The 26,911-nt window shown below is 37.2% G+C and overlaps 2 protein-coding genes across 3 annotated transcripts; one reads left to right on the top strand and one right to left on the bottom strand.

The window, feature by feature from the left end:
• The first annotated feature begins 6,206 nt into the window (after positions 1-6,206).
• Positions 6,207-10,720, top strand: LOC137712821 (trihelix transcription factor GTL1-like). 2 transcript variants are annotated; one of them, XM_068451993.1, is made up of 3 exons: positions 6,207-7,222; positions 8,051-9,557; positions 9,796-9,943. In XM_068451993.1, the coding sequence occupies exons 1-3, from the start codon at positions 6,864-6,866 to the stop codon at positions 9,805-9,807; spliced, it is 1,878 nt and encodes a 625-aa protein (XP_068308094.1). In that variant the 5' UTR covers positions 6,207-6,863; the 3' UTR covers positions 9,808-9,943. The 2 variants fall into 2 exon arrangements, with proteins under 2 accessions (XP_068308094.1, XP_068308093.1); XM_068451992.1 differs by having other exon boundaries at positions 6,210-7,222; positions 9,792-10,720.
• Positions 10,721-20,767: 10,047 nt separating this feature from the next.
• LOC137712869 (uncharacterized) lies at positions 20,768-25,244 on the bottom strand. Its single transcript, XM_068452047.1, has 10 exons — positions 24,773-25,244; positions 24,475-24,553; positions 24,260-24,357; positions 23,306-23,410; positions 23,120-23,199; positions 22,287-22,377; positions 22,104-22,211; positions 21,936-22,022; positions 21,351-21,419; positions 20,768-21,137 (listed from the first exon to the last, which is right to left on the bottom strand). The coding sequence occupies exons 1-10, from the start codon at positions 25,022-25,024 to the stop codon at positions 21,009-21,011; spliced, it is 1,098 nt and encodes a 365-aa protein (XP_068308148.1). The 5' UTR covers positions 25,025-25,244; the 3' UTR covers positions 20,768-21,008.
• Between the last annotated feature and the right edge of the window lie 1,667 nt (positions 25,245-26,911).

Raw genomic sequence — 26,911 nt, 5'->3', positions numbered from 1 at the left:
GAGTTTAAAAATTCACTTTTGGTGTTTCTAGAGAATAAACTAGTTTTTTTTTTTTAAGTTAGTCTTAAGTTCACTTTTTGAAAATAATCCTACTAAACAAGTTTTTAAGGCCTAAAATTTGAAAATGACTTTTGAGTTGAAAAAGTTGGATTCAAGTACAGTACCAAACAGACCTATGGTGATTTCCATATCTATTTTCATTTTCTAAATGCATTTTTTTTCTTGATTTCCAGCATTTACTAAGGAGTGTCCTTTACTAGAACATGGGCATTTGAATTATTTCAATTTACTCCCTCAAGTTTACTAATCAAAAGAAGTAGGGCTTCCATCTTCAAATTCGTAATTCAATACCTAAAAGAATCATATAGATCATATCAACAAGAAGCGTAGAGTTGATTTCATTCTCGTCCATTCTTCATTCGAAATACGTAAACATAGAGAAACACTTGCCACGCATAGTTGCTTTGGTCAATATCATACAGTTTTCTTTATGATCAAAGAATAAAGCAAAACACAAGACACTACTGTTTGTCTGAGGGTAGGTCAGTGTAAAAACAAGAAGAAGATGGGATGCGAGGAGGAGGAGAGCATGTTAGGGTCCAGCTCACAGGTGAGAAGTAAAATCGATCAATATGGAAATAAAAAAACCTAGAGAGAGAGAGAGAGAGTAGGAGAGAGAGAATGGGGGTTTATTAAAAAAAACAAAGGAAAACCATAAGTGGTTAAAAATAAAAAGTGGGGGAGAAAAAAGAAAGAAAGAAAGAAAGAAAGGGAAGGAGGAGGAGAAGCAAGTGGCATGTGCAGTGATCGGCAGTTAGGGGTTTCAGAAATCCGGGAGAAACGCCACGCACGTTCCTCCCCTTCCCCTCACGTAATGGGCCCCTTTCTACAGCTGTGCCAATCTGTTCTGGTCTCCCCCTCCCCTCCCTCTCATAACCTAATTGCTAAATGCCTCTCTCTCTCTCTCTCTCTCTCTCTCTCTCTCTCTCTCCCCCCAACCCAAACTCCTTTCCTTTCTCATCATCATGCCTTCACTCACTTGGCCACCCCATTTTCTACTTTTCCCATTTATAAATTTCACATTTTTTGTATATTTTATTTGGATGATCGGTGATGCCAATTGACAGTTTAATAGCGTAAATAGTAAATCAGTAACTTACAATTTCTCTCATTGTCAACTCCAAAACCCTACATGGTTTATCTTTTCCATTCTCCCACATTGTCTTTTTCTGTTAACAGTTCCATCTCATAATTAACATACTAGTATGATGTTGACTTATGACCTCTATAATTGATAGTATGATCACATAACATGTTAGATTAAATGGTAACTTACGACCTTTTTCATTGTTAGTGTCGGCTTCAAAACCCTAACATAGTCTTTTATCCACATAATTTCTTTCATGGGCCACATTTTCTTTTTTCCGTTGACAGTTTGAAAGCATAACATATTAGAATAGATGAGAAGTTACGACCTCTCACTCGTTGTCGGCTCTAAAACCCTAACTCCCTCTTTTATCCACATGGGTTTCTTTCATGCACCCACATTGTGTTGTTTTTCTATTGCACAATTTAATTGGTGATTGTATGGTGTGGAACAAAGAATGCTAATACTACATTTTAATAGTGCGACTTCCCTTTTCTTGCATGGGCATCCTCCATGTTCGAATCCAGCCATCTAACAACATATTCATGTTAGCAACATGATGGTTACCATGTGATAGCAACCGAGTTAATTCCTTACCTATTCATTAGGGAAAACACACAGAAAAAAAGGGGAAAAAGGTTCCCTTCTAAACTTGTGCAAATTATTTACCAAAAAGAATCGCATACAACGAAGCAAAAACTTGTTGGACAAATAGTATCACAGAATAAGATCCCTTAGGGTTAACAAATTAATGTATTCACATTGACATTATACATATATATAGAGAGAGAGAGAGAGAGAGAATCAGAACTTCATTTTATTTTATTTTTTGTAAAAATATGGATTAGTTATGAGCTCACTTTACATTGAACTTCAATGATGCAAATCGTCTATTTTTTTTTTAATTTCATTCTTATATTAATTTTACAAAAAATCAATTCAATTCAAAACCATTTATCTATTTAATTGTCATGATGAAATTCCAATATGTTTTAGAATGTACTGTATGTCAATTTCTGTAAACTCAATTAGATGACTCAAACATTTCCAAAATTTCTTTGGCTGATATTTTGTAAGAATAATCTATGGAGTGAAACTTGAAAAATAAACAGTTCAGATCGTTGAAGTTTATATGGAATATGCCCCATAACTAGTCTCCATTTGTATTAAAAAAATTGGGATTTCTTTGGATAAAGAGCCTATATGTATGTGTGTGTGTGTATACATATATATTCTCTTCCTTAATTAAGTACTATGCACAACTGTACGTTAGGCAGTCTTAATTATTTCCTGGCTGGCTCCTTAAACCTAGTAGTATCTGCGATTTGTTGTAATTAACATATAATTATAGTAAATACATAATGCATGCATGCATATATATGTACCTGTATATAATTATATTATGGTGACTTAGAAAAAGCATGATTGCCACAATGATATACATTAGGCTTGAGGAGCATCATGACAGTTTGAGAGCGCGTAACGTGCCCCCCACAATGTGTTAATGCGATCAAAAGTTGGATATTCAAACGCAATGGTTACTAGTCCAATAAGAAATTATTGCATCATACTGTGGTATAACAAATTTACATGTTATAATTTATATATACTTATTAATATTTATTTCCTAAACTATATAGATGTTCATTTACTCATATCATAATACATACAGACATGTTTGATAGATGATTGATTTGGGTAAGACTATTCACTATATTGATGGCGTTTTAAAGGAAGAAATGGATGATAAATTCGTCATTTTGTCTAAGTTGAAGGTTACAAATGAAGAAAAGATATCCATACTAATCCCCACAACAAAGGTAGGATTAAAAGCGCCAACTATTCTTCATGAGTAACCTTTAACTTGGACAAGTAAGGAATTTGCCATTCGTTTCTTCCTTTAAAATACCTTAATATAGTGAATAGTTCTATCCAAATCAATCATCTCCATCAAATGAAGCCCAACTGATTAACAATAACTTACAACTCAAGTGATTAATAGCTTTTACAGAAGCACTTAGAATCCTAAGTTTGATTTCCGTCCTTCCACCATCGCTTGCATAGAAAGAAAAAACAAGCATACTGATTATATCACGCGACGCTGTTTCAGTATCATCCCACTATAATTTTTCTTGAGGTGAGGGCATTGTTTGTGTGAATGGGAAAAGTATAAAGAAGGAAAGAATAAGCTTACAACAGGAGTTATTTGCTGTCAATTAGTGTTAGTTTTAAGCAAATCATCAATGGCCGCTGGCATTGTTGGTGTAAAATAGATCTCTCTCTCTCTCTCTCTCTATCTCTTTCTAGCTTTAATATCTATATATATATATAAAATAAATATGCAGGTTTATATGATAAATTCCATCAGCCTCCATAGGGCTCCAATCACATGGGACTTACAAGCATGTCAGATGGGAGATGGGACCGACAACAACTTTGTTTAAACTAAAGGAATTGGAAACTAAAGTCATCATCTGACAGCATCACAGGTCGTCCTCCCTCCAGGTTAATTCAAAGTTTCGATGTGGGATTAAAATATCCAATTTTTCCCTCTTTATATCATTAATCACCAAATAGTCCCCTTAATTAATAATTAGATAATTAATTATCTATATAATATTGGTTTTGAGCGAGAAGAGGAGGAGCGTGGAGTATCATTTAAATTGCTAGCTACAAATAAATGTTAAAAAAACCACAGATCGATCTCAGAGTACTTATAATTAGGTTGAGTTTAAAGTTTAAACCATGGTTAAGTGTGATGACTGATGAGTGAGTGCAGATCATATTCTGATTCCCGTCCTAATTGGTGTGCTTCAACAATTTTAGTTTGTTTCAGCTCAAAATTAGGGTGTCAATTTTGGATGTGAAGAAACAAGTAGGAAAAAAAAAAGAAAAGGTTATATCTATCTTAGATAGACGGTTGAATTATAGAATGCTATCTTTAGAGGGACCCGGGTGGTTTCGGGATCATCCGAAAACCGGTAGAAGATCCTTTGAAGTACCTCTCGATTCTCTTGGAAGGTGGTGGTGGAGACGTGACCAGGACCTCTTCGGTCCCATAGATGTGCAGAGGCTGATCTGCAAAGAAGCTACGACGATGGTGGTGATGCCTTGCAACCATGGTTTGTTTGTTGTAGATTTGCTTAAGTAAAGAAGCTGGGAAGAAGATGAGACGAGCTGCTCTAATTTTTCCAACAAAAATATGACTGTTTTTTGCTTTAGTAAAACGTTGCGTTTTATTCAACAGACTCATTAAAATGTACAAAGAAATAAAGGGAGAATCCATATACTACAATATTTCAAGAAAGGAGCCCACTCCTTTGGTTTTCAATTCTCTTTCCACCACAAACTCTCCCTCTCCCTTTCACATACACACAGCTAAGTTTCAGACGGAAAGTAAAATTTGGCTGCCCACCTATTCGGTTTTGGTTCTATTTCGTCTTAAATAATCTTGAATTGACGTACTAAGACCACCCAAAGTTAAAATTCTGGATCCATCATAGGCTACCGTCAATTGTCCCTGCGCGAGGTTTAGCTATTGGTTTCTTATGAGTTTCGTGGGTGTGTGGACGTGAAACTGTATGGATTAGAGAGAGTGAGAGCACAACTTGAGGGGAAGGAGAGCAAAGTTTCTGGTGCTCCCAAGCTACATAGTAAAGTAAAAGCAAAGTCCAATTTTGCAAGGGCATTGCCCACAGAGAGGGATTGTTGGGTCAATTCAGTAGGAAATTATTGTGATGGCAAAGCAAAGATGGCCTTGATTTTTATTCCTAAAGATGGATGTGAGAGTTGCCTAGCTTATGCTCCATTGCTCTTTGGTCCATTCACTTTGAATTTTCTTTCCTTTCTTCTCTTTTATTCAATCCGTATTATAAATTTATAATAGAAAATTGTTATTTGCATTTCAAAATAATTATTATATGCTATTAGTTTGATGGAAAAAGTTTAGGGAGAAATTAGTTACTCTCTCTCACCACCAACGTTAGGGTTTATCCACAAATTCGAGCTGGAAGACTTACGCGTAGCACCTTAATAATTATAAAATAATACAACATAATTCTTATATTTTTATATTTGGAATCAAAATATTGATGCCTTTTTTTCTTCTTCTTCCACAATACACATACCCAAATGTTACACTTAAATCTGAGTTTTAACATTTGATTACGTGCATCATACAGTAAAATAGTGAAATAAGAACTCATATTTGAATTTTAACATTTAATTTTGTGCATTGGAGATGATTGGTGTCAAAACTTTACTAGTTGAAATACTATTTTTTCTTATTACCGTGAGGTCCGTCTTAGACTCAAATCTTATAACTAAACCTAATTATAAATTTTAATACAAATCAAAATTCATATATGAATTTTAACTTTCTAGTGCAGTAGAAAAAAAAGTTATATTTGGACTCAAATACAACATTTGAGTCTAAATTTCTAGAGCAATGGAGAAATTATATATGCTAAGGTGCACCTCAATTAGGGAATGTATCAACAAAATCATTTTAGTATATAGAATAAATTTATGGTGTAAATTGTCTTTAAATGGCTTATATTCATTTGTTACATTCTCTCAATTCTTTAGCGGACGTTCAACTGTTAAACTCAATAATACATATCTTACATTGATGGGCTATAATTTTTAGTGTCACGAATGTTGTCTATGTTGTGTGTCTTAAATATATTCTTTACACAACGATATTAGAGAGAGATTTAAACTAAGTCATACAATCAATCAACTATAATTATATTTCAAACTCGTTATTATTTATGAAAATCAAATTTGATATTTCAACTTACATGTAAAAATAATAACGATCAACCATAATATGTATCGAACTATCCATCCATTAAAGTTAAACTTACTTGAAACTTACAAATACAGAAGAATAACGTTAGACTTTAATAGTAGTGTGATAATTCATTCTTAAAGTTTAAGAAAATGGAGAGTAAAATATAGTGGTAAATGGTTTTGACAATTATTAGCAGCAAAGTGAGAGCCGCTGACAACACAGCATCTCTTATAATTTTCTCTCTCCTCTCTCACGCACTCTCTCTCTCTCTCTCTCTTAATCATCATCAGCACCCTCATAATCTTCATCTCTCCATTCATTCACTTCTCTCTCTCGGTCTTCTGTTTCTCTTTCTTCGCTTATCTGTCGCCCCCCACAACCCATCCAGTCTTTCTGTCTTTTCTTTTCTCTGTCTGTCATCTCTTGCAGGCAGCAGAAGCAGCAGCAGTATTGCAGTGGGATGGGGATGATGATGATGATGATTATACCCTCCTCCTCCTCTTCCTCCTCTTTTTTTCCTTAATTATTATTCCTTTTTTCTTTAATATTCTTTTCTGTTGTTGGATTTTTAAGTAAACAAGGGAATAAAAATCAAATCTCTAGTGTGTGTGAAGTCCTGCACTAACTCATAGGAAAATTCACTTTCTGCCTTTCATCTTTCTAGTTGTCTAATCTAATCCCCCCACCCTCCTTCCTTTTGCCCCTCCTCCTTAGCTCCTCCTCCCCCTCCTCTCTCTCTCTCTCTCTCTCTCTCTCTCTCTCTCTCTCTCACCCAAGAGGAAGATCTGCCTCCCCCGCTGCTTAATGTACCCAATCAATTTCCCTGCGTACAGAATCGGCGGTGAAGAATTGGAAGAAAGACGACATCTTTGAGGTGCGTTGAGGAATTGAGAAGTACCCATTTTCTCAATTCGCGAGATTATGCAGCAACCAGCAGCTGGAGGAGCTGGAGGGTCCCAAACCCATTACGGAGGAGCTGGAGAGATGAGTGCTGCTGAACCTGCGGCGGCGGAGCAAGGCCAGCTGGTGGTGGAAGCGGCGTCCCCAATCAGCAGCAGGCCGCCAGCTTCCGCGGCGGTGAATTTGGACGAGCTCATGACTCTGTCCGGCGCGGCGGCTGCAGCTGAAGATGCTCTCGCGGATCGAGGTGGCGGTGGTGGGTCCAGCGGGAACAGATGGCCGCGTCAGGAGACCCTGGCGCTTCTCAAAATCAGGTCCGATATGGATGTGGCCTTCCGTGACGCCACCCTCAAAGGCCCCTTGTGGGAAGATGTCTCCAGGTAATTAACAAAAACAAAAACAATCAAATCAAATCAAAATTCATGCTAATTTTTATTCTTTTTCACTTTATTGAATTTTAGGTTTCGAAATTCATTCATTTTTCGATTTGCCAAGTCATCTTCTTCACCATTTTGGCATTCCCAATATTGATTATTGATGGGTATTTTCACAAAATTTTTTTTTCCTTGATAAAAAAAAGAAAGAGAGGAAGAAATTAATGAATTAATTATTTTTCTGCATATATATATATATAAATACATAGATACAGAGGGAGCCAGGCAGCCAGCCGCACATGGTAGATGGGGCTTCTTTCTCTTTCTATCACGATTCACGAGTCGAGCATCTTTCCTTTCTTTCTCTCTTTCTTTTCTTTTTCTTCTTGTTGGTATTTAGAGCGGCTCAGATCCACTGCATCACTTGTACCCAATCCCTCCCTCCTTCCTTTATTTTTGTCCCTCCCCCTTTAAATTCAATTTTTATCACACCAATTTTTTAAAATCCCAATAAGATTTCCTTTATTTCCCCCCAAAATATAAAAAATTAGCAACATTTTCCTCTTTTTCTCTCCATTTTTTCCTTTTTAATTAATAAAATGCTAATGCTTCTAAATTTCGACTATATACAGCTAATCTTATATAATTAATTAATTGCATAGGAGATAGAGACCACCCTCTCCCCTCCATTTTTTTTCCTCCATTAACCCTCCCTCGAGTCCTAGTTTGGAAGATGATGATTTATTCTATTTTATTGGGTTTAATTCAAATTTTTAAATTTAAAAAATTGGTTAATTATTTATAATAAAAATATGGATTTGTTACATTGTGCAGGAAACTAGCGGAATTGGGGTACCAAAGAAATGCCAAGAAATGCAAGGAGAAATTCGAAAACGTTCACAAATATTACAAGCGGACAAAAGAAGGCCGCGCGGGGCGCCAAGACGGCAAAAGCTACAAGTTTTTCAGCGAGCTGGAGGCTCTGCATGGCACCGCCGCAGCTACGACAGCTAACGTGTCAGCCTCTCCGGCAGTGCACGTCGCGTCTCCGAATCCGGTTTCTGTCGGGTTCGGATCTGTCACTAACCCCATGCCCATCTCATCGTTCAGAATGCCACAGCAACAGCAACCACCTCCCGCCACTGCAATTCCAATAATACCCTCGTCCCAGCCTACAGCCACTCCGATGGACTTTAACTTCTCCTCCAACAGCTCGTCGACTTCCCCGGGAACTGACGACGAGGACGACGATGATGACGTGGAAGGAGAGCGCTCGAGTCGGAAGCGAAAAAGGGGGAGTGCTAGTACTAGTACCGGAATTAGTGGCGGCGGTAGTACCCGAAAAATGATGAACTTTTTCGAGGTTCTGATGAAGCAAGTGATGCAAAAGCAAGAGAGCATGCAGCAGAGGTTTCTAGAAGTGATAGAGAAGAGGGAGCAGGACAGGACTATCAGGGAGGAGGCGTGGAAACGTCAGGAGATGGCCCGGTTAACTCGCGAGCAGGAGCTCATGAGTCAAGAGCGGGCCATCTCTGCTTCAAGAGATGCCGCCATTATCTCTTTCCTGCAGAAAATTACTGGTCAGACTATTCAGTTGCCTCCGCCGGTCAATGTCCACGCCGCTCCCCCACCACCTGTGCCTCCGTCGGTGTCGGTTGTCACGCCTTTACCACAGACAACGCCACAGCCGACGACACAGACATATCAAACACCGCAACAGCAACAACCTCAGCCACCGCAACAAATGCAACAAGTTCGTCATGTTCAGCAGCCTCAAAATGTTCAACCGGTGATGGCTGTACCGGAACAGCAGGTACCTCCGACAGCGCAGGAGAATATTGCTAGCGGTGGAGGAGGAGGGAGCTCCGAGCCTGCATCATCTTCGAGATGGCCCAAGGCAGAAGTACTGGCGCTGATAAAGTTGAGGAGCGGGCTTGAGTCAAGGTACCAAGATGCAGGGCCGAAAGGCCCACTTTGGGAGGAAATCTCCGCCGGCATGGGGCGGATCGGGTACAATAGGAGTTCCAAGAGGTGCAAGGAGAAATGGGAGAACATCAACAAGTACTTCAAGAAGGTGAAGGAGAGCAACAAGAAGCGGCCCGAGGATGCGAAAACGTGTCCATATTTTCACGAACTAGATGCCCTTTACCGGAAAAGGGTGCTTGGCGGTGGGTCTACGGGCGGCAGCAGCAGCTCGTTGGGAAATATGCTAGAACAACCACCTCAACAGGAGCAAGTAGTGGCCGGATCAGAAAACAAGAATGCAGATGATAGCACGAATGTGGAAACAAATTTGAGAGCTAACCTCTTTGGAGAGGGAACAGCAGAGGCTGCCAAGAAGGTAAAGTTTTTCCATATATTTCTAGTCAATAATATTTGCTAATGCTAGGGTCTTGAGAGACTAGAGTCATCAAATTTGTTGACAAAATTCGTTACGCGTCTGTCAGTATCTTACTTGTTCAAAACAAATATGATCCAAAATTTTATCTCCGCATTATTTGGCGTACAAATTTTTGGGGAATAAATTAGTAATGTATGCATAGATACATACTGATTATTGGTTTTGCATTTGAAGCCAGAAGACATTGTGAAGGAGTTGATGGAGGTGCATGATCACCAACAAGTCCTCCAACAAGGGCACCCACAACATTTTGGAGTAGATGAATGCAATAGGATGGAGGAAGTGGATAGCGATAATCTTATGGATCAAGAGGAGGAGGACATGGAAGACGATGAAGAAACGGAGCAAGAGCGGAAGATGGCTTACAAGATAGAGTTTCAGAAGCAGAATACAGGCCCTTCGTCCAACGGCGGAGGCAATGGTGCACCTTCTTTCCTCGCCATGGTTCAGTGAGAAATGTGCATGGCCAAATCTCTGTACAATATGTACGTATCTCAATCTAGCTCAAGTAAGATTATACCTCACATGAGCAAAAGTTGAAACCCTCAAAAAATTAGTTCTTCCATTTTCTTTTTTTTTTTTTTTTTTTTTTCCTTTTCTTGTTTTCTTAAATTAATTTCTTTCATTCTCCTTTTTTCATCACCACCCCATTTCATCATCTTCTGATTTTTGTTGTCCTCTTGATCTTCTTCTTCTTCTACTGCTTCTCGGGTAGTCGTCGTCGTCGTCATCATCAGTTTTTTTCCAATTTATTGATTTATTGGTGAATAAAAAAACCGTTTGAAAAACGGGGAGGGGGATTGGATTAAGACACAAGAAATAAGCTTGCTCTAAATTTACGTAGCAGCAGTCATATATCGTTACAGAGAAAAACAAAACTGAGCCCTGGAAATATAGAGAGGGAGAGAAAAAGGACAGTTGCACAAGGCAGATCAGCAGAGATGATTCACCATTATTCTTTTTCTTTTTTTTTCACTTTTATTTTATTTATATTGTTCTTGTTAATTGATTAATTAAACTTTTGTGTTTCTTTTGTAAACTTTGCTTGGTTTGAATGAATGAACAAGCTGGGCTCTCTCTAAAATTCATATTCCCTATTCAAATTGTGCAATAAATCTTTTTCCTTTTCTTTTTCCCTTTTGTTGAAGGAGCAACTTGCATGTTCCAGAGTCACCACGCCGTTTTGTGTTATGAATATAGTATTATGTGGACTTAAATTGCATATATTATTGTATGATTGACATAAAACGTTGGATAAAATTGTCAATATTTATGTGGATGGTATTGATAGCTTGACAGACAAGTGCATACGAAGATCAACTAATGATAGTAACTTTACTGTGAAGTCTCTGTCTATGTGTTAGACCTAAACGCTAATATGAATACCAAATAGCGATGAAAGTTTATTTGGGAGTTGCGTCTTCCTCCTCAAGTGCTCTCTTTTCTTTGACTTGTGTTGCTAGACAAATTACTGACCAATGCTCAACGAGTTAGACGGGGGTTGGCTATACGGCAGATATGATGGTGATTTTGACTCAATTATTCACGTCTTTAGAGACTGCTCCTTTTGCTGCTAAGGTTCGGAGAAGTTTCCCTGTTCTTGATCAATTTTTTACTGGTTCATGAACTACTAATTGGTTCCAAAATAATATCTCTCCCAAAATATTAGTTTTGATGATTTGCAATGGAGACATTTTTTTGCATCGCTCGCTGGTTCTTGTGACACTGGCGAAGCAAAAGTATTTTGAGCATGATTTTGCTCTCCCTAATGATTCCAAATTTGTTATTATTTACTTGGAAATTGGCTTCGGGTGAAGATGGTTTCCCCTGCTACTTTCATGAAATAATGAAATTAAGAAGATTATGGTAGAATCGGATTCTGCATTTGCCTTTCGGACTTATGCTCGGTTGTTAACCCAAAAAAAAAAAAAAAAATCCTCCTTATTTATGTTTTTCATTTCAATTTTGGTCAACTTTGTGATTTTCCATAAATGTATAACTGGATCCAAAAATGAAAAAGTTATAGATAAACACCAGCACAGTGATGAAGGCAAGTGGATAATTCATTTATCGTAGTAATCTGCAGCTACAACTCTGCGCGCGTCACTGATGCCAGCTGGCTTTCACTTTTATTTAGAGACTTTCTCTAAGAAATATGGGGCTTTCAGAGCTTTGGCGTACCGTGTGGTGGTGGTGAGTTAGGCATTTACCTTGCTTTTCACCACGTCAATATATATATATATATATAAAGAACTGTTATTAACATTTTTAAAATTTTATTTTACATTTTTTATAAATGTATTTTTATTTCTAATTATAAAAAATTTAGAACACAAAACTACATTTTTGAAAAGCTAATAACAATTCTTTATGTGTGTGTGTATATATATATATATAAGAAGCTTTTAAGGAAAGAGATTCTTTGTTTTTTATAAAAATAGGAATTAGTTGTAGGTTCCACATCACATCGGATTTTAACAATCCGAACCATCTATTTCTTAAGTTGCACCTCATAGATCATCTTTACAAAATATTAGTCAAATCAAAAATATTTAAGACATCTAATTGTGTTCAAAGAAATGAACGAATACTTTGTTATATAAGAAACAATGAAATTTGATCTTGATAATTAAATAGGCAAATGGCTTCGGATTGAATTGAATTTTTGCAAGGATGATCTATGAATCGAAACTTACAAAATAGACGGTTCGGATCATTGAAATTCGATGTAGAGTGGGCCTCACACCTAATCCCCATTTTTTCAAAAAATTATGATCCCTTTGCATAAAGGGTCTGTGTGTGTGTGTGTGTATATATAAAAGATAACAGACAAGGCTTGTTACAATATTTCAAGTTAATTATGCATATAATTATATATTTTAATTTAATTATGTAACAATATCTGATTAGTTTGATAAATACAATCACATATCGAATATAAACATATAAACATATAACTGTGATAATATTTTAAGTAAATTTACGCACTATCATGTATTTTAATTTTTATTACAAAACAAATGCATGATTGAATATTTGTCGGTAAATACATCCAAGTCTCTTATTATTGCCAGTTATTATTGTGCTGTATGAATATATAATAATGTGTTCCAAAAAGGGTTGACTTGCTTATATAATTATTTTGGGTTGGTTAGAACTTATCAATCTTTGATTTGCTTGTTTCCATCTGTAGTCAATAACATGTTTTCACCAAAAATTATAAGGTAAGGATCCGGAGACATACATTTTTGACAAACGTTTTTTAACTATCTAACCGTTTATTTTTTTTTTATCTCACCTCAAAAATCATGTCTACCAAAATCACTCAAATCCAAAACCAAATGATCATTAGATTGAAGTTAGTGTTTCTTTGTAGATCGTATTCATTAATTTTATTCACTACAAATAGATGTCTTAAGGGTTTTGGATTTGCCTAATTTTTTGCAAAGATAATCTATAAATGATGTACTAAAATATAGATGGTATTGTTGAAATACATTACACAGTGGTCCATACAAAATAAATATCAAAATGTGTGTCAAAAGTGTATGTCTTGGAATTTGACCCAAAATTTTAAACTTATTAGACCATTTTCTTTTTGGTGCCAAATATATGTCAAAAAATCCAAAACTACACAAATTTGTCTTAAACCCCTAGATATGTTTTCAAACAAAAATTTACCTTCAGTAGTGACAACCCAACATCCAGGCTAATTCGATAAGAAGCAAACTTGCAGTTTCTATCTGAATATTAATTTACCTTCTCTCCTCTAATGCAAAGCAGTTCTTAATTGTATCTCGTGATTAGGTTTTTCAATTTTAATGTAGTTTATAAAGATCATAACAAGTTTATACATTGTTGAATTTAATGGTTAAATGTGCGTCGAAGAATTCCAAGAAGTTTTGCAGGTTTGAGTCACTCAATAGACAATGTACACTTCTCAAATTAATCTCACGATTAATGATTAGCGCATTTTTTTTTTTTTTTCTGTTTCAAATCTTGCCCAATATTCTTCTGCATGTTACTGTATTTATTTCCTATCTCAAAATGCCACATAGTTTTGCTTACAAGCCTTCGAATCTTTTCACCCACTTCACGTGTTTGTATGAGTTGGAAAAAAAAAACTTATATATATAACACATGTCTCTAATAGTTAATTACAAATAATTAGGTTTTTAAAATACAGCACATGGAACAAAGAGGAATGTACTTGATTGGTGTTAGTGGAAAGATTAATTAAACATCTAATTTAACCACGAGCTGCTGGCCCAGTGGTAAATGATGGATTGCGATGCTTCCTTCAAACTAAAAACTGGAGGTCTCGGGTTCGAAACCCGTTGCTGGTGTGGAAGCCAGACTTGTGGCCAGTGAGAGGTTGAAATGCATTTGTGAGTCTTTTCGGCCCCTGAAAATTGTGGATAACCATGGCTTTATTGGAAAAAGTAAATATTTAGGAGAAAAGGAATGTAAATATTTTTGTAATTACTAGAGTCATTGTTTAGGAAAGGTATTATGTCCTTTATTTGTTTCCTTTTATAACAAGGATTGTATGTACCTTTTATTTAGAATTATGGAATATAGAAAAGTTATCCCATAAAATTCTATTTGGCACCAGAGCCAACTGTAACCCTAATCCCACCACCGTGCTGCTTGTGTCGTGAGAAGGAAAGCTGCTTGGTTATTTTTGCTGCATCTTTGCCGCAGAAAAACTAACTGCAATGCAGTGGGCTGTGTACTGCTACGGCTTGTGTGTGTGTGTTCTTTGTGGTGTACCGTGACGTGATCAATGACGGGGGACAAAGGTGAGTTAAGGCTGAAGTTGGAGGGCAAAGCATATGGCTCTATCCACGGCTCAGTTGTGAATCTAGTTGTTATTCAGAGTGATGCTTTGGCCGTACCAAGTACTGTAAAGCTGAATGGGTCAAACTATCCTTTGTGGTCCAAGGCATAGGAGATGTATATCGCTGGACGTGGCAAGAAAGGGTTCGTGACAGGGAGCGTCAAGGAGACCAAGGAGAATAGTGCTGAGTATGAAGCTTAGGAGACAAGGAACGCAATTGTGAAAAGGGTGGTTGATTAATTCCATGGTTCTTACCATCGTGGGATTTTTCATTCATCTTCGTACAACTAAGAAGTATGGGAAGAGGTTGCTCGAATGTATTATGATGGGTCTGATATTTCTCAGATTTATGATTTGAAGGTGAAGTCATTTCGACTTTGCTAGGAAGGAAGACCTATCGGTGTATACTATGCTGATCTCAAAGCGGTTTGGCAAGAATTGGATCAAAGAAGACCAATCAAGATGGAGTGTGTTGTTGGCTTAAAGACATTTCGAGAAGAAATTCAATTGGATCGTGTGCATGCCTTCCTAGCAGGGCTTGGTGATATTTTTGACAAAGTGCGTAGTGATATTTTGAGAACTCAACCATTACCGTCTGTGGAAGAGGTGTTCTCCGTTGTTAGGCGAGAAGCACAACGCCATGCAACTATGATGGGAAGTAGTGGCGTGGGGAACCAAGGAGGAGCTCCTCCAGTAGTTATGATATCACGACCACCTTCTGGTACCCGGTTTTTAAACCCATCTCCAACGGCCAATTCTCAGCCATTCACTTAGGAAAACAAAGATGATCTGAAGTGAACTTTTTGTGGTCAAACCCGTCATACAGAGGACACATGTTTTCAGAAACATGAAGTACCCGAATGGTTCCCTAAATTGAAGAAGAAATTACGTGCCAAGGAACAAGCCGCTAATGGAGCAAGTGGAAGCCGAGCATCCATTGCCACTACCACCAAGGATGTCGTGCCCTCCTCAAGTGATTCAAGTCAAAGCTTGTTGACCAAGACCACCCCTAGTGAAACCCCGGCCACTCCAGGTAGTATGAGGCGTGTTCTTTTAGCCTCTGATATAAAACATCATACAGGTTGGATTCTAGACTCGGGTGCAACTGATCATATGACTTTTGATAAGAATTTATTTTCTAGTATGACAACAAGTCCACAGAAGTGTATAGCAACTGCTAACGGAACAACAACACCAGTTTTGGGGGCCGGCACAGTGCACCTCACTTCGGCCCTTCCCCTTCATCACTGCTTGCTTGTTCCCTCGTTATCTCATAATTTGTTATCTATTCCTCAAGTTACTAAGCAATTAGATTGTGTTGTACTTATGCATCCACTGTTTTGTTGCTTCAGGATATTCAGGCCAAGGAGATAATTGGGCATGGCACTAAGAGAAAGGGGTTATATTATGTGGATGACATCATTCCTGGCAGAGCCAATACGGTTCGAGCATCCCGTACTAATAATTTACAAGAAGTGTGGTTATTGCATCGTCGCTTAGGACATGCTTCCTTTGGTTATTTAAGGCGTATGTTGCCTAGTTTATTTCATGAAATAAAAGAATCAGACTTACATTGTGAAGTATGTATTTTCGCGAAGAGTCATCGCACTTCGTTTCCTCCTAGTATGAATAAAAGATTGTTTCCTTTTGATCTTGTGCATTCAGATGTTTGGGGTCCCTCTCCTATTAGTACTACATCTAGGGTTAAATGGTTTATTACTTTTGTTGATGATTGCACTCGTATGATGTGGATTTATGTGATGAAAAATAAAAATGATGTGAGTATGGTGTTTCGATCTTTTTCTCAAATGGTAGTAACACAATATTCCTCTGTTATTAAAGTTCTCCGCTCTGATAATGAAGGAGAGTATATTGGTTCCGAGTTGTCCTGTTTCCTTCAGGATCAAGGAACTCTACATGAGACTACTTGTCCTCATACCCCACAACAAAATAGGGTTGCTGAGAGAAATAACCGTCATATCCTGGAGACTGTCCGTGCTTTGCTCATTGGTGCATCCGTACCTAAACGGTTCTGACCTGATGTCATCACCTATGATGTGTATGTTATTAATCGTTTGCCTTCCCGGGTTGTGGACTTTAGAACAGCTCTTCAAGTATTAACCAATTTAGTACCCATCGTATCAAGTAATCATCTTACTCCTCGTGTATTCAAGTGTGTAGCTTATATCCATATCCACAAGGTTCATCGGAGTAAGTTAGATCCGTGTGCTCACCGGTGCGTTTTTCTGGGATTTGCTCCTCAACAAAAAGGGTACAAGTGCTACCATCCTGAAACTCGCCATATGTAAGTGACCATGGATGTTACTTTTTCCGAATCCGAGTTCTTTTATGCTTCGTTTTCAACACTTTTTGATCACCAGGGGGAGACTATTAGTGATCTTGGGTGGTTGGAAATATGTAGCTTAGGGGGAGCATTTGGTGATAAAAATATTAATGGAGACTCTCGGCAAGGAAGTGCCAAGAATGTGGATAATGGGTCTCAGCAAGAAGCCAAGTGTGATGCAGGAAATGGTGCTGCCGAGTGTGATGAAAGGGTTCCCCAGGAAATTGCCGAGTGTGATGCAGGGGCTCAATAGGAAAGTGCCGAACCAGGTATGCCACTACAACAGCAAGTAGTGGCCGAATCCACAACCCCCTCTCTCTCGAACCACATAGTGCCACCCAATGTGTCTTCTCTGAATATTCCTGGGCTAAGTACTACTAATGCTCATGTAACTAATCAAGATAATATTATGAGTACATATCAGTTGCCGCCAAGGAAAAATCGTGGTGTTCCTCCTGACAGGTTTTCTCCTGAAGGGAAAATGAAGTACCCAATAGCTAACCATGTGTCATGCTCAAGCCTTGCGCCGTAACGTCAAGCCTGGGTTAACAATGTGGAAGCAATCCAAGTACCAACCCGAGTTGAGGAGGCATTGAGGGATTCTAAATGGGCTGCTGCAATGGATGAGGAAATGATGGCACTACATAAAAATGATACATGGGAGATAATGGAGCTACCCAAAGGAAAGAAGCCAGTTGGGTGTAGATGGGTCTTTACAGTTAAATACAAGGCAGATGGATCGGTAGATAGATATAAAACATGGTTAGTAGCAAAGGGTTATACTCAAATTTATGGTATTGATTATCAGGAGACATTTTCTCCAATAGCAAAGATGAATACGGTATGTGTTCTGATTTCTTTAGCTGCAAACTTAAATTGGCCACTAAAACAGTTTGATGTGAAAAATGTCTTTCTTCATGGGTACTTGGAAGAAGAGGTATATATGGATCTTCCTCCGGGGTACAATGCCAGAGGGAAGACCGAAGTGTGTAGATTGCTAAAGTCACTCTATGGACTTAAGCAATCACCTCGTGCATGGTTTGATAGATTTACTCAGGTTATGAGGAGGATTGGGTATTATCAAAGCCATTCGGATCATACATTATTTGTAAAGCGGGGAAGTGGTAAAGTGACTGCTTTAATCATTTATGTAGATGACATGATAATAACTGGTGATGATTTAGAAGAGATGGTGAAGCTTGAACAAAACCTAGCTGCAGAGTTCGAGATGAAGAGTTTGGGAGACTTAAAAAATTTTCTTGGCGTGGAAGTCGCTCGATCATCTAAAGGTATTTTCTTGTCTCAGTGTAAATATGTTCTAGATTTATTAAAGGAAACAGGCATGCTAGGGTGTAAGCCTGTGGACACTCCTATCGTAGAGAAACATTATTTGGGGATTTATCCAGATCAGGAACCGGTTGATAAAGGTAGATATCAAAGACTGGTGGGGAGATTGATTTATTTATCTCACTAGATATTACGTATGCGGTAAGTGTGGTCAGTCAATTCATGCACTCACCAAGTGTGGATCATATGGCGGCAGTAATGAGAATCTTAGCATACTTGAAGTCTGCTCCGGGTAAAGGAATTTTGTATGAATGTCATGGACATATGAGGATCGAGGGGTTTACAGACGCTGATCGGGCAGGTGATGTGACTGATAGAAGATCTACATCTGGGTATTTTACATTTGTTGGAGGTAATTTGGTTACTTGGCGAAGTAAGAAGCAAAATGTGGTATCAAGATCTTCTGCTAAAGCTGAATATCGAGGAATGGCACATGGTGTGTGCGAGATGCTTTGGTTGCGAACGTTACTTTGGAGTCTTGGTTTCAAACAAAAGGAGGCAATAAAGTTGTATTGTGATAATAAGTCCGCTAGAGAGATAGCCGAGAATCCGGTACAGCATGACGGGACTAAGTATGTTGAAGTTGAAAGACATTTTATCAAAGAAAAGCTGGAGAAGAAGATTGTGTCAATACCATTTGTGAACTCAGATGAACAACTTGCAGATGTTCTTACCCATGCCGTATGTAGTAGAAGGTTTGGTGATTCACTTGTCAAGTTGGGCATACTTGAGGGGGAGTATTGGAAAAAGTAAATATTTAGGAGAAAAGAAATGTAAATATATTTGTAATTACTAGTCATTGTTTAGGAAAGGCATTATGTCCTTTATTTGTTTCCTTTTGTAACAAAGATGCTATGTACCTTTTATTCAGAATTATGGAATACATAAAAGTTATCCCGTAAAATTCTATTGGCTTACCACCAATTGTCCCATTTTTTAAGAAAAAAAAAAATTTAAACATCTAATTTGACGAAGGTCCCAGGCTGTACTATTTCTCTTTCTGCAACAAGTATTAAAGGTTCAACAAACCAGGGAAGAATTTGTAACAATTAAAATTGATAAATACATGCATCTTAATTTATTTGTTGCTTTTAGTAAAAAGAAGCAAAAAGAAACAAAACATGTGTCAAAATGAACGTCTTAATGGTTTTTTTTTCGTAAAGATGATCTATAAATGATTAACTAAAATATAGACATGTTGCTATACTCATCTCCCCACCTACCAAAAAAAGTTAAAAAAATTAAAATGTTATTTTCTCACTCACTATTATTCCCAAAATAGCCTCTAATATATATATCTAAATTCTTTTTGAAGTTTCCACAATAATAAATACTAGAGACCCAAACCTCCACTCAAGCTTCCCTTCTCAATTTTTATTCCGGTTAGAATTCCACACTATATTCATTTCCCAAATCTCCCCGATTGCAACTCTCCTTCCTTCCCTCTCTCCAAATCCCCAACGCAACACCCTTCCCAATTGATAAACAAATGTACAGAAAAATCACTATAGAATATATATATATATATATATATATATATATATAAAGACAGTTATAAATAGTAGACATGAACTTCCATTGACTTGATTCTTTTTATTCTTTCTTGGTTTTCAAGTTAATTACATGAGTGATGGGGCCCTTTGTTCATAAGACATGTACACATGATTATTAAAATTATCAAAGTATTCATATCCGGATGTAATTTGCATTGTTTGATCAATGTTGTATTATTACCGAGGACCGTAGCTCAAGTTGTTGAAAGCATTCTCTTTTATTTGAGATGTTGCCAGTTGAAAATGATGCGAAAATCTCAGATTTATCTAGGAAAGTTATTTCTGTATACCTTTTTTCACTTCATGCACACCTCCTGTTTGTTTTTTGTTAGGAGTGTACATAATTCATTTGCCATTATTCATACACTTTGAGATATATTTAGAAAAGTAATTTCTGCACACCTATTTTTTTTTATCTGCACACTTGTGTTTATTTCCGGAAAAGGATCCTCGCCAAATCCTTTTCCTGAGGATCCTAAGAATCTCGTAATCATGATCTTTTATCGTACATCGTGCCGGTCAGTTTTCGTTACGTACTATTTATATTTAATTTTAAATTTTAAAATTTGAAATGATTTCTGATCGCACGATGTACGATAAAAGATTACGATCATGGGATTCCTAAGATCTCCAAGGAAAAAGATCCAGCAAGGATCATTTTCCCTTATTTCCATGTAGGCGTGTACGGAAATCATTCCACATTGTTTACACTTTATTCCTTGTATTTCGTAATCAAAGCATTGTAGTGATGGTGTCTTTTCTAAGTTCCATTTCAGGATGAAAAGGCTGTGTGATGAGACTCCTTCCTTTTGCATCACGTGTACTCCCTAGCGTCTAGTACGTGGCTGAAAACCAAACCCTTTTTTTCATGCACTAGTTTTCACTTTTCCGCTTTCACTGTCTCTCCAATTATATGCCAATACTAACGCCAATGACAATCGTCTCTCTAATTACATGTTAGCAATCTCTCTCTAATTATATGCGACAATTGTTCACATGCATGCGACCAACAGAAGATGATGTTGCACATGCATGAAATGGCCGATGAGCACATTCGTGACTTGACTTTCAACTGTAGATGCATATAAATCCCATATACCGAACATTTTTGTGTACAAAAAATTAACTCAAGACCAGACCAGACTCGTAAAGTAATCAATTCTACATTCATAAAAAGCTCAAAACGAAAGGCAATTTTCGCTACCAGTGTTGAAACAACTTTTAGTAAACAGAAAAAAATTACAAAAATGAGTTCCTATGATGCTCCAGGGAGATTAATCCTACCGATTGGGGTCGGCCCTTCCTTACTACAGATCCTGCTTGCTCTTACTTCTTTTCATCTTTGCCTTAAACCTCGACTTCACCATAAGCGTCTGTACCGTATTTACAAAGTTCCCAACTGCCATTAAAACCAACAGCACGCCGCAAAAACTCACCTGCCAAAAATATTTTTCCCGTCACATATGGTTCCACTTTTGAGTAAACTACACCAAGTTCTCTTGATGTTTCGTGAAGATGTAATGTTAGCCCTTCTGTTTTTGAAAATTACAGGGGGCTCATCAAACTGTCTAATTTCTGAAGACAACATGATGCTCTTTCAATTTTGTTCTTGTTCACATAAATCAGAGAAAGCTTTCGGTAAAAATTACCTGCCATTCCGAAACAACGCCAATAAAAGCAGTTGTGAGCAACTGTATTCCGACATATGCCTCAAAACCCTAAAACAACAAGCACAAACAATTATTCAGTTATTATTGCATTCAAGTCACTGGATAGAATTAAAAAATGGAGCAGACTTGGTCTGCATTGCATTTCATTGAAAGAACGAATCACTACTTACGCAACTTTTCCCACCCACCCATTTGCACATCATACATAACCTATTTCAGTTTATCTGTGGTGTACCAGTCCAATCTCTATCTTGCACGAAGGCAAGCATAAGTGATGCAACCTATCATTTTGTGCTGCAACTTAAAAGAAAACTACTCAATCGAAACTCTACAGACTATGATTTTTCTTCACCAATTCGTTCTGCTGCATATCATGCAAACTCCTATGACGCATGATTAAGTCAATGCAGTCAGTTAACAAGGTTGTATTTAGCATGGTTAAATCATATATCTACCAACTGCCCATGAGCTTTAGCTCAAGTGGGATTGGGATAAGGTGGGGTAGCGGTAGATCCTTAGTTCAAATTCTGCCATATGTAAAAACTAATCAGGTTGTCCAATCACCTGTAAAACAAATAGTATTGGACATAGAATCCACAATTGACCATCTACGCCTGCTGTTTCTCCCCAGACCACATCCATTCTTTTGGCCTGAAATTGCAAAACAAATATATAAAACACCAGAATCAGGCTTAAATTTTGTAATCAAACAATTTATCTTTTTAATGGAACCTTTCCCAATGCAATTCGAGTATAGAGTCTCTGGCGTTGATATCTATTTTGTAAAAGCATAGCAACTCCTTGCATCATAGCCCATTGTAGGAAAAGTTGCACACCTCTCTGGACAAGATTTAACAAAATCATTAACGGTGCCAAAGCTATTAACACTAACACACAATAAAACAAAAAAGTTACCTGCTTTTGGGAACAATTTGGTTGTCCTTTAATCTCCCATGTGAGACTAACAAGGGCCATAAACACAGCACAATAGTGATGGTATATCCACCTGCACAAGCATATCAGTATAAGAAATTCGTTTGTTCAGTTACAATGCCAATTAACTAACCAAAATAGATGCATGAATGACCATTTTGACAACATATGGGTTTGTCGTGAATTAAGCTCCACCAGAAGAATCAATGCATGGGATGACAAAAGGAATCATATCCGAGTTAACGTGGTAAGTTGTGAAAAATTATAGTACCAAGTCATAAGATTGACTATGAATTACAATTGCAAATAACGTTTCCTTGGTTTATGTACCTTCAACCCAAATCACAAAAGTGGGCACAAGAAATTTCTGTGATAAGTTATGAAAAATAATAGTACTAAGTCATCAGATTGACCATGAATAACAATTATAGACAAAGTTTCCTTGGTTTTATCCACCTTCACACCTCAATAAATGATACCTCAAAAAAATGAAACTTTTACGTTACTTAGGAAAAGAGAGAACAGATATTACAATTACTCTGAAATTATACATGGATCCTAAACATTCCGTACGTGATTACAAGTACTAGTTGAACCAACACAATTTGGAACCAATATATATAAACAAACACCTGCATGCGCACACAGAACTTGACTTAATTCAGCTTCATTATTGTAAAGAAACTACAGATGTTATCGACCCAAGTTGAGCATACGAGGTCACAAACTTGGTTATTTTATCTTGTAAACCAGTGTAGAGGATTAACAGCCAGGGAAAAGGAAAAAATGTCGGAGGAAAGATGCTATGCATTTACCATGGACGAATATCACTTCCATTTACTCTCAGTATGTTTTCTCGCAGGGCCAAACCAGTGTAGAGGAATAACAGCCATGCCTTGATCAGCATAAAATCAAGTCAAATCCATTATGAAATCATCCATATAGACACAAATTTCAGCACATTCAAATCATACGATATGAAACACGTGATCTCAATGTACCTGGTAAGCCTGAACTGGAAACGCTGGCAAACATCCATCCCAAATCCAAGATCTTAGTATAAGTAGTGTTGCTGGAAAAATAAGGAATAGCAGGGCAGTTCTATCCTGCTCCATAGTAATATCATTGTATGTAAGCTGCTCAAACTATTTTTGCTTGACACTCTTTGTAGTCAAGATGGAGAAAGTAGCTATATGAGATAAAGAGTAACGAAGCAGCATGAGGGAAAGCATACTATATGAGTCAATTCTACTCTCAGGGAGCAGATCTCAACGAAAACAAGAAGGCATAATTACAAAAAGGGGGCAAGTAAAACATTTATGACCTTGAGGTTATGTTGATTAGCATAAATCACTAAGATGAATGATAAGAATTTCCAAGCACACTTATTTATCTCTGATGGAAGAATAAGTAGTCAATTTAACCTCAAGGGCCTTCTAGTTGTATTGAAACGTATACCTATTGCAATTCAAGATAGCTTGTTAGTGAGAGGAAATTAAAAAAAAAAAAAAGACAAAAAAGTCATGGAATGAAGGAATAAACCCCGGTTATCCTGAAATCATAGAGATCGTTTATGTCACTTGTGTCATTCAAAGGGCTATTAAAAAAGGGAAACAAAAACCATCCTTTGAAAAATAATTCAAGAAAGAGACAAAGTGGTCTTTTTTTGTACGTGAAACCACTTAAGCATGAATAAGTCTTAGGTTCTTCCTAGGCCCTATTGACTGTAATTAGTTGGCTCAGTTGGTAACCATGAACTAAAGGCATGATCCCAATAACTGATTCTTCACTTAGCATATTTAAAGTAAGGAATACTATTGTTACCTCCAATGCAAGATGAATATATTCCACCAGTTTTCAAAACATTGTGTACATTTAGCTCACGATATATGTTCTATACCAGAATAAAAAGCAAATTGGGAGAAAAGCGTAAAGCAATAAGACGTATTACGTACTCTGTAAGCGTTGTATTCCTCTTTAACCTTGAGTTGGATATCTTTGCTAGAGGAACGCACATTGATAGGACCGAGAAACATCCTTAGAAACCCTCCTCCTGCGTAAATTTTAACCCTTTAACATACATACAACGGCTCAATCCAATCAATTAACACAAAACTAAAGCAAAAACCTCAGATTAAATGATCAATGAGGCAGTTAATGAAAAGGGTACCCTGAGATTTCCCAGGAAGAAACGAAGCGGCCTCGCCATCCACCAACACACATGTGGCCCTCTGCAAATCTTCTTCCAGCTGCCAGTAACATATCCATCCAAAACACCCATAAATTCCAAACATTCCATTGCAATTTCATGAAAAATTACAATCCCAGAAAGCAAAATCACAAAATGGGCGATGAATGGATCCAGGAAATAAGCTAAATCAGCAATTTCAGCAGTTGGATTTACATGCACAGACATGCAGAAGCAGCAGAAGGATACAAAAACCAGAAAAGGGGTCGAAAGAACTTACCTTTTCTGCTAACTTGGGATCCAAGGCCTTGCTGGAAAGCAGTGAATAAAGCTGGGAGCGGAGGCGGCGGATGGAGGAATCGAGAGATTGGGCGCGCTGGCGGAGGGATTGCTCGTCGGTGGCGGCTCTGGATACAAAGGAAGCAGCTTTGTCCTGCAGCTCCTTCACCTCCTCCACCGCCTTGGCCACTTGTGCTCGTATCTCCTCGTCACTGCCGGAAGAAGAAGAAGTGTTCCTCTTGGCATCCCCCATCGCCAAAATCTTCTTCCTTTTCTGCTTCAATCGACTGCGTTCGATGCAATTTGATCCTTTCAATCGAAACAATCAATCTCCTCCTCCAGCTTCCGCGGTCCACCCAAAATGTTTATATAGTTTTTATGGAGTTTTTGGGTTTGGGGAACATGACCGTCACAAATACACACGCACGAACCCACACCGGTGGTAGCCAACAAACTAGAAGCCCAGCGGAGGTTGTAGATGCAAACACTGTTTTTTTATTTTTTATTATTATTATTATTATTCTTTTTTGTTCTTTATTTTAACCATTTTGTTTTTATTCTTTTTTTCACTCTCTTCCTCTCTTATTCCATCCAGTAAAAAAAAAAAAAAAAACTCAACTCCCTTCGTGGATATGCACAAAGGTTTTAAGAATAATTTTAGATTGTTTTTGAACTTTTTTGTTTGAGAGATATTTTTGTCCAAAATTTTTTGGTGAAGTCGGTGACCCCAAAAAGGCCTCCTGGCTTTATATGTAGAGAGATTTTACGATTTTAATCCGTATGTGTTATTTGACATGATTTATGAGATGAAACATCATTTAGTGTTCTTATCTTAAACATACAACAGGTTATTGATCATAAGTCACATGTATCATATGACTCGTATGTTTTAAATAGTTTTATTATACAACAATGTATGATATATTTGGCAAATTAAATGATAAAATGTCTTTATATACTTTAAAAAAGATAAACTGAACTCATCTCATCTAATGATTAAAAAACAAATGTGTATTATACATTGTTTGGTGCATGAATTTCCAATTTTCAATGTATTTTCACTTTAATAAATGGGGGAAATTTTGGGATTTAAATAAGGCATCGGATTCACATCATTTTGTGATTGGAGCTATTTGTTTGATTTCTTCCTCCTGCATAAGTTGTGTTATTTATTAAATTATTAGATCTATGTTTGCTTGAATTTTGATCCTAGTGACATCTAAGTCAAGTGTCACTCTCAGACCAGGCTAAGCAGAACCCTCTCAGCATGTGGACCTCCACCACCATATGTGATTGTTTTTTTTTTTTTTTTTTTTTTTTTTTTTTTTTGTTGTTGGAAGAACCCATATGTGATTGTTTGGATCCATCATCTACTAATATAGCTTGAAGCCTTGAACACGGGAAGTCGAACAGAATCTTGAATAAATGAATAAATATTACTTCAACTACAAGTCTTGTAAGTTACATATTTAAAGGGAGAAATTAGAATCCCTTGCATTTTGCAATACATTTTAGATCAAACATTGATTTCTTTCTACGATTTGATTATGAGGTTTTAACCAATTGCCACATCAACAATTTTCTATTTTTTAAACTACATATAATTTGTTTTAAAAGCATTTGTGGAGCCAAAAATAATCAAGAAAAATATGGAGGCAACACATGAATTCTTGGATAAAAAAAGACAAAATTACCCTCAAGGCACACCGGAACTCCCACGCACAAGAAGTAGACAATAACGGCTCAATCAAGGCCAAAGATGATCAAAATAGGTATTTATTCAAAACATATTTCATCAATCCTCATCAAATCCTCCCCACAAGGTAACCTCTATTTATTCTTTTCAAATTAGGATTAATTACCAAAATTAATTGGTTAATTTTCTAATTAATTTCTTAATTGATTGCAATATATTATTTAGCAAAAAACCACCATAAATGGCCGGACCCCTTTTCTCCAAATAGGGGGCCAGCCACACCCCTATAAATAGCCCTCATTTCTCCCAAAAACCTAAGTCCAATTCTCTTCTAAAATTCTCCAAAATTTCTCTAAACACATTCTCTCTCAAATTCTAAATTTGGCATCGGAGGTTCTTCGGCCAAAGCTCCCTCATTCATCGTGGGTGCGTGAGGCTCTTGGC

Source organism: Pyrus communis, chromosome 13, assembly GCF_963583255.1.
Source record: "Pyrus communis chromosome 13, drPyrComm1.1, whole genome shotgun sequence".
In the NCBI taxonomy this organism is placed as follows: domain Eukaryota; kingdom Viridiplantae; phylum Streptophyta; class Magnoliopsida; order Rosales; family Rosaceae; genus Pyrus; species Pyrus communis.
The sequence above is the reverse complement of the archived record's forward strand: the minus strand, read 5'-3'. Positions and strand labels throughout refer to the sequence as shown.

Excerpts from the sequence above, each read along its gene's own strand:
- LOC137712821 (XM_068451992.1), top strand. The coding sequence starts at position 6,864 with ATGCAGCAACCAGCAGCTGGAGGAGCTGGAGGGTCCCAAACCCATTAC. Across the intron at positions 7,223-8,050 it reads TTGTGGGAAGATGTCTCCAG|GAAACTAGCGGAATTGGGGT; the intron begins GTAATTAACAAA and ends TACATTGTGCAG. Across the intron at positions 9,558-9,791 it reads CAGCAGAGGCTGCCAAGAAG|CCAGAAGACATTGTGAAGGA; the intron begins GTAAAGTTTTTC and ends TTGCATTTGAAG.
- LOC137712869 (XM_068452047.1), bottom strand. The coding sequence starts at position 25,024 with ATGGGGGATGCCAAGAGGAACACTTCTTCTTCTTCCGGCAGTGACGAG. Across the intron at positions 24,358-24,474 it reads TCTTCCTGGGAAATCTCAGG|GAGGAGGGTTTCTAAGGATG; the intron begins GTACCCTTTTCA and ends AAATTTACGCAG. Across the intron at positions 21,138-21,350 it reads GCGTTGTTTCGGAATGGCAG|GTGAGTTTTTGCGGCGTGCT; the intron begins GTAATTTTTACC and ends TATTTTTGGCAG.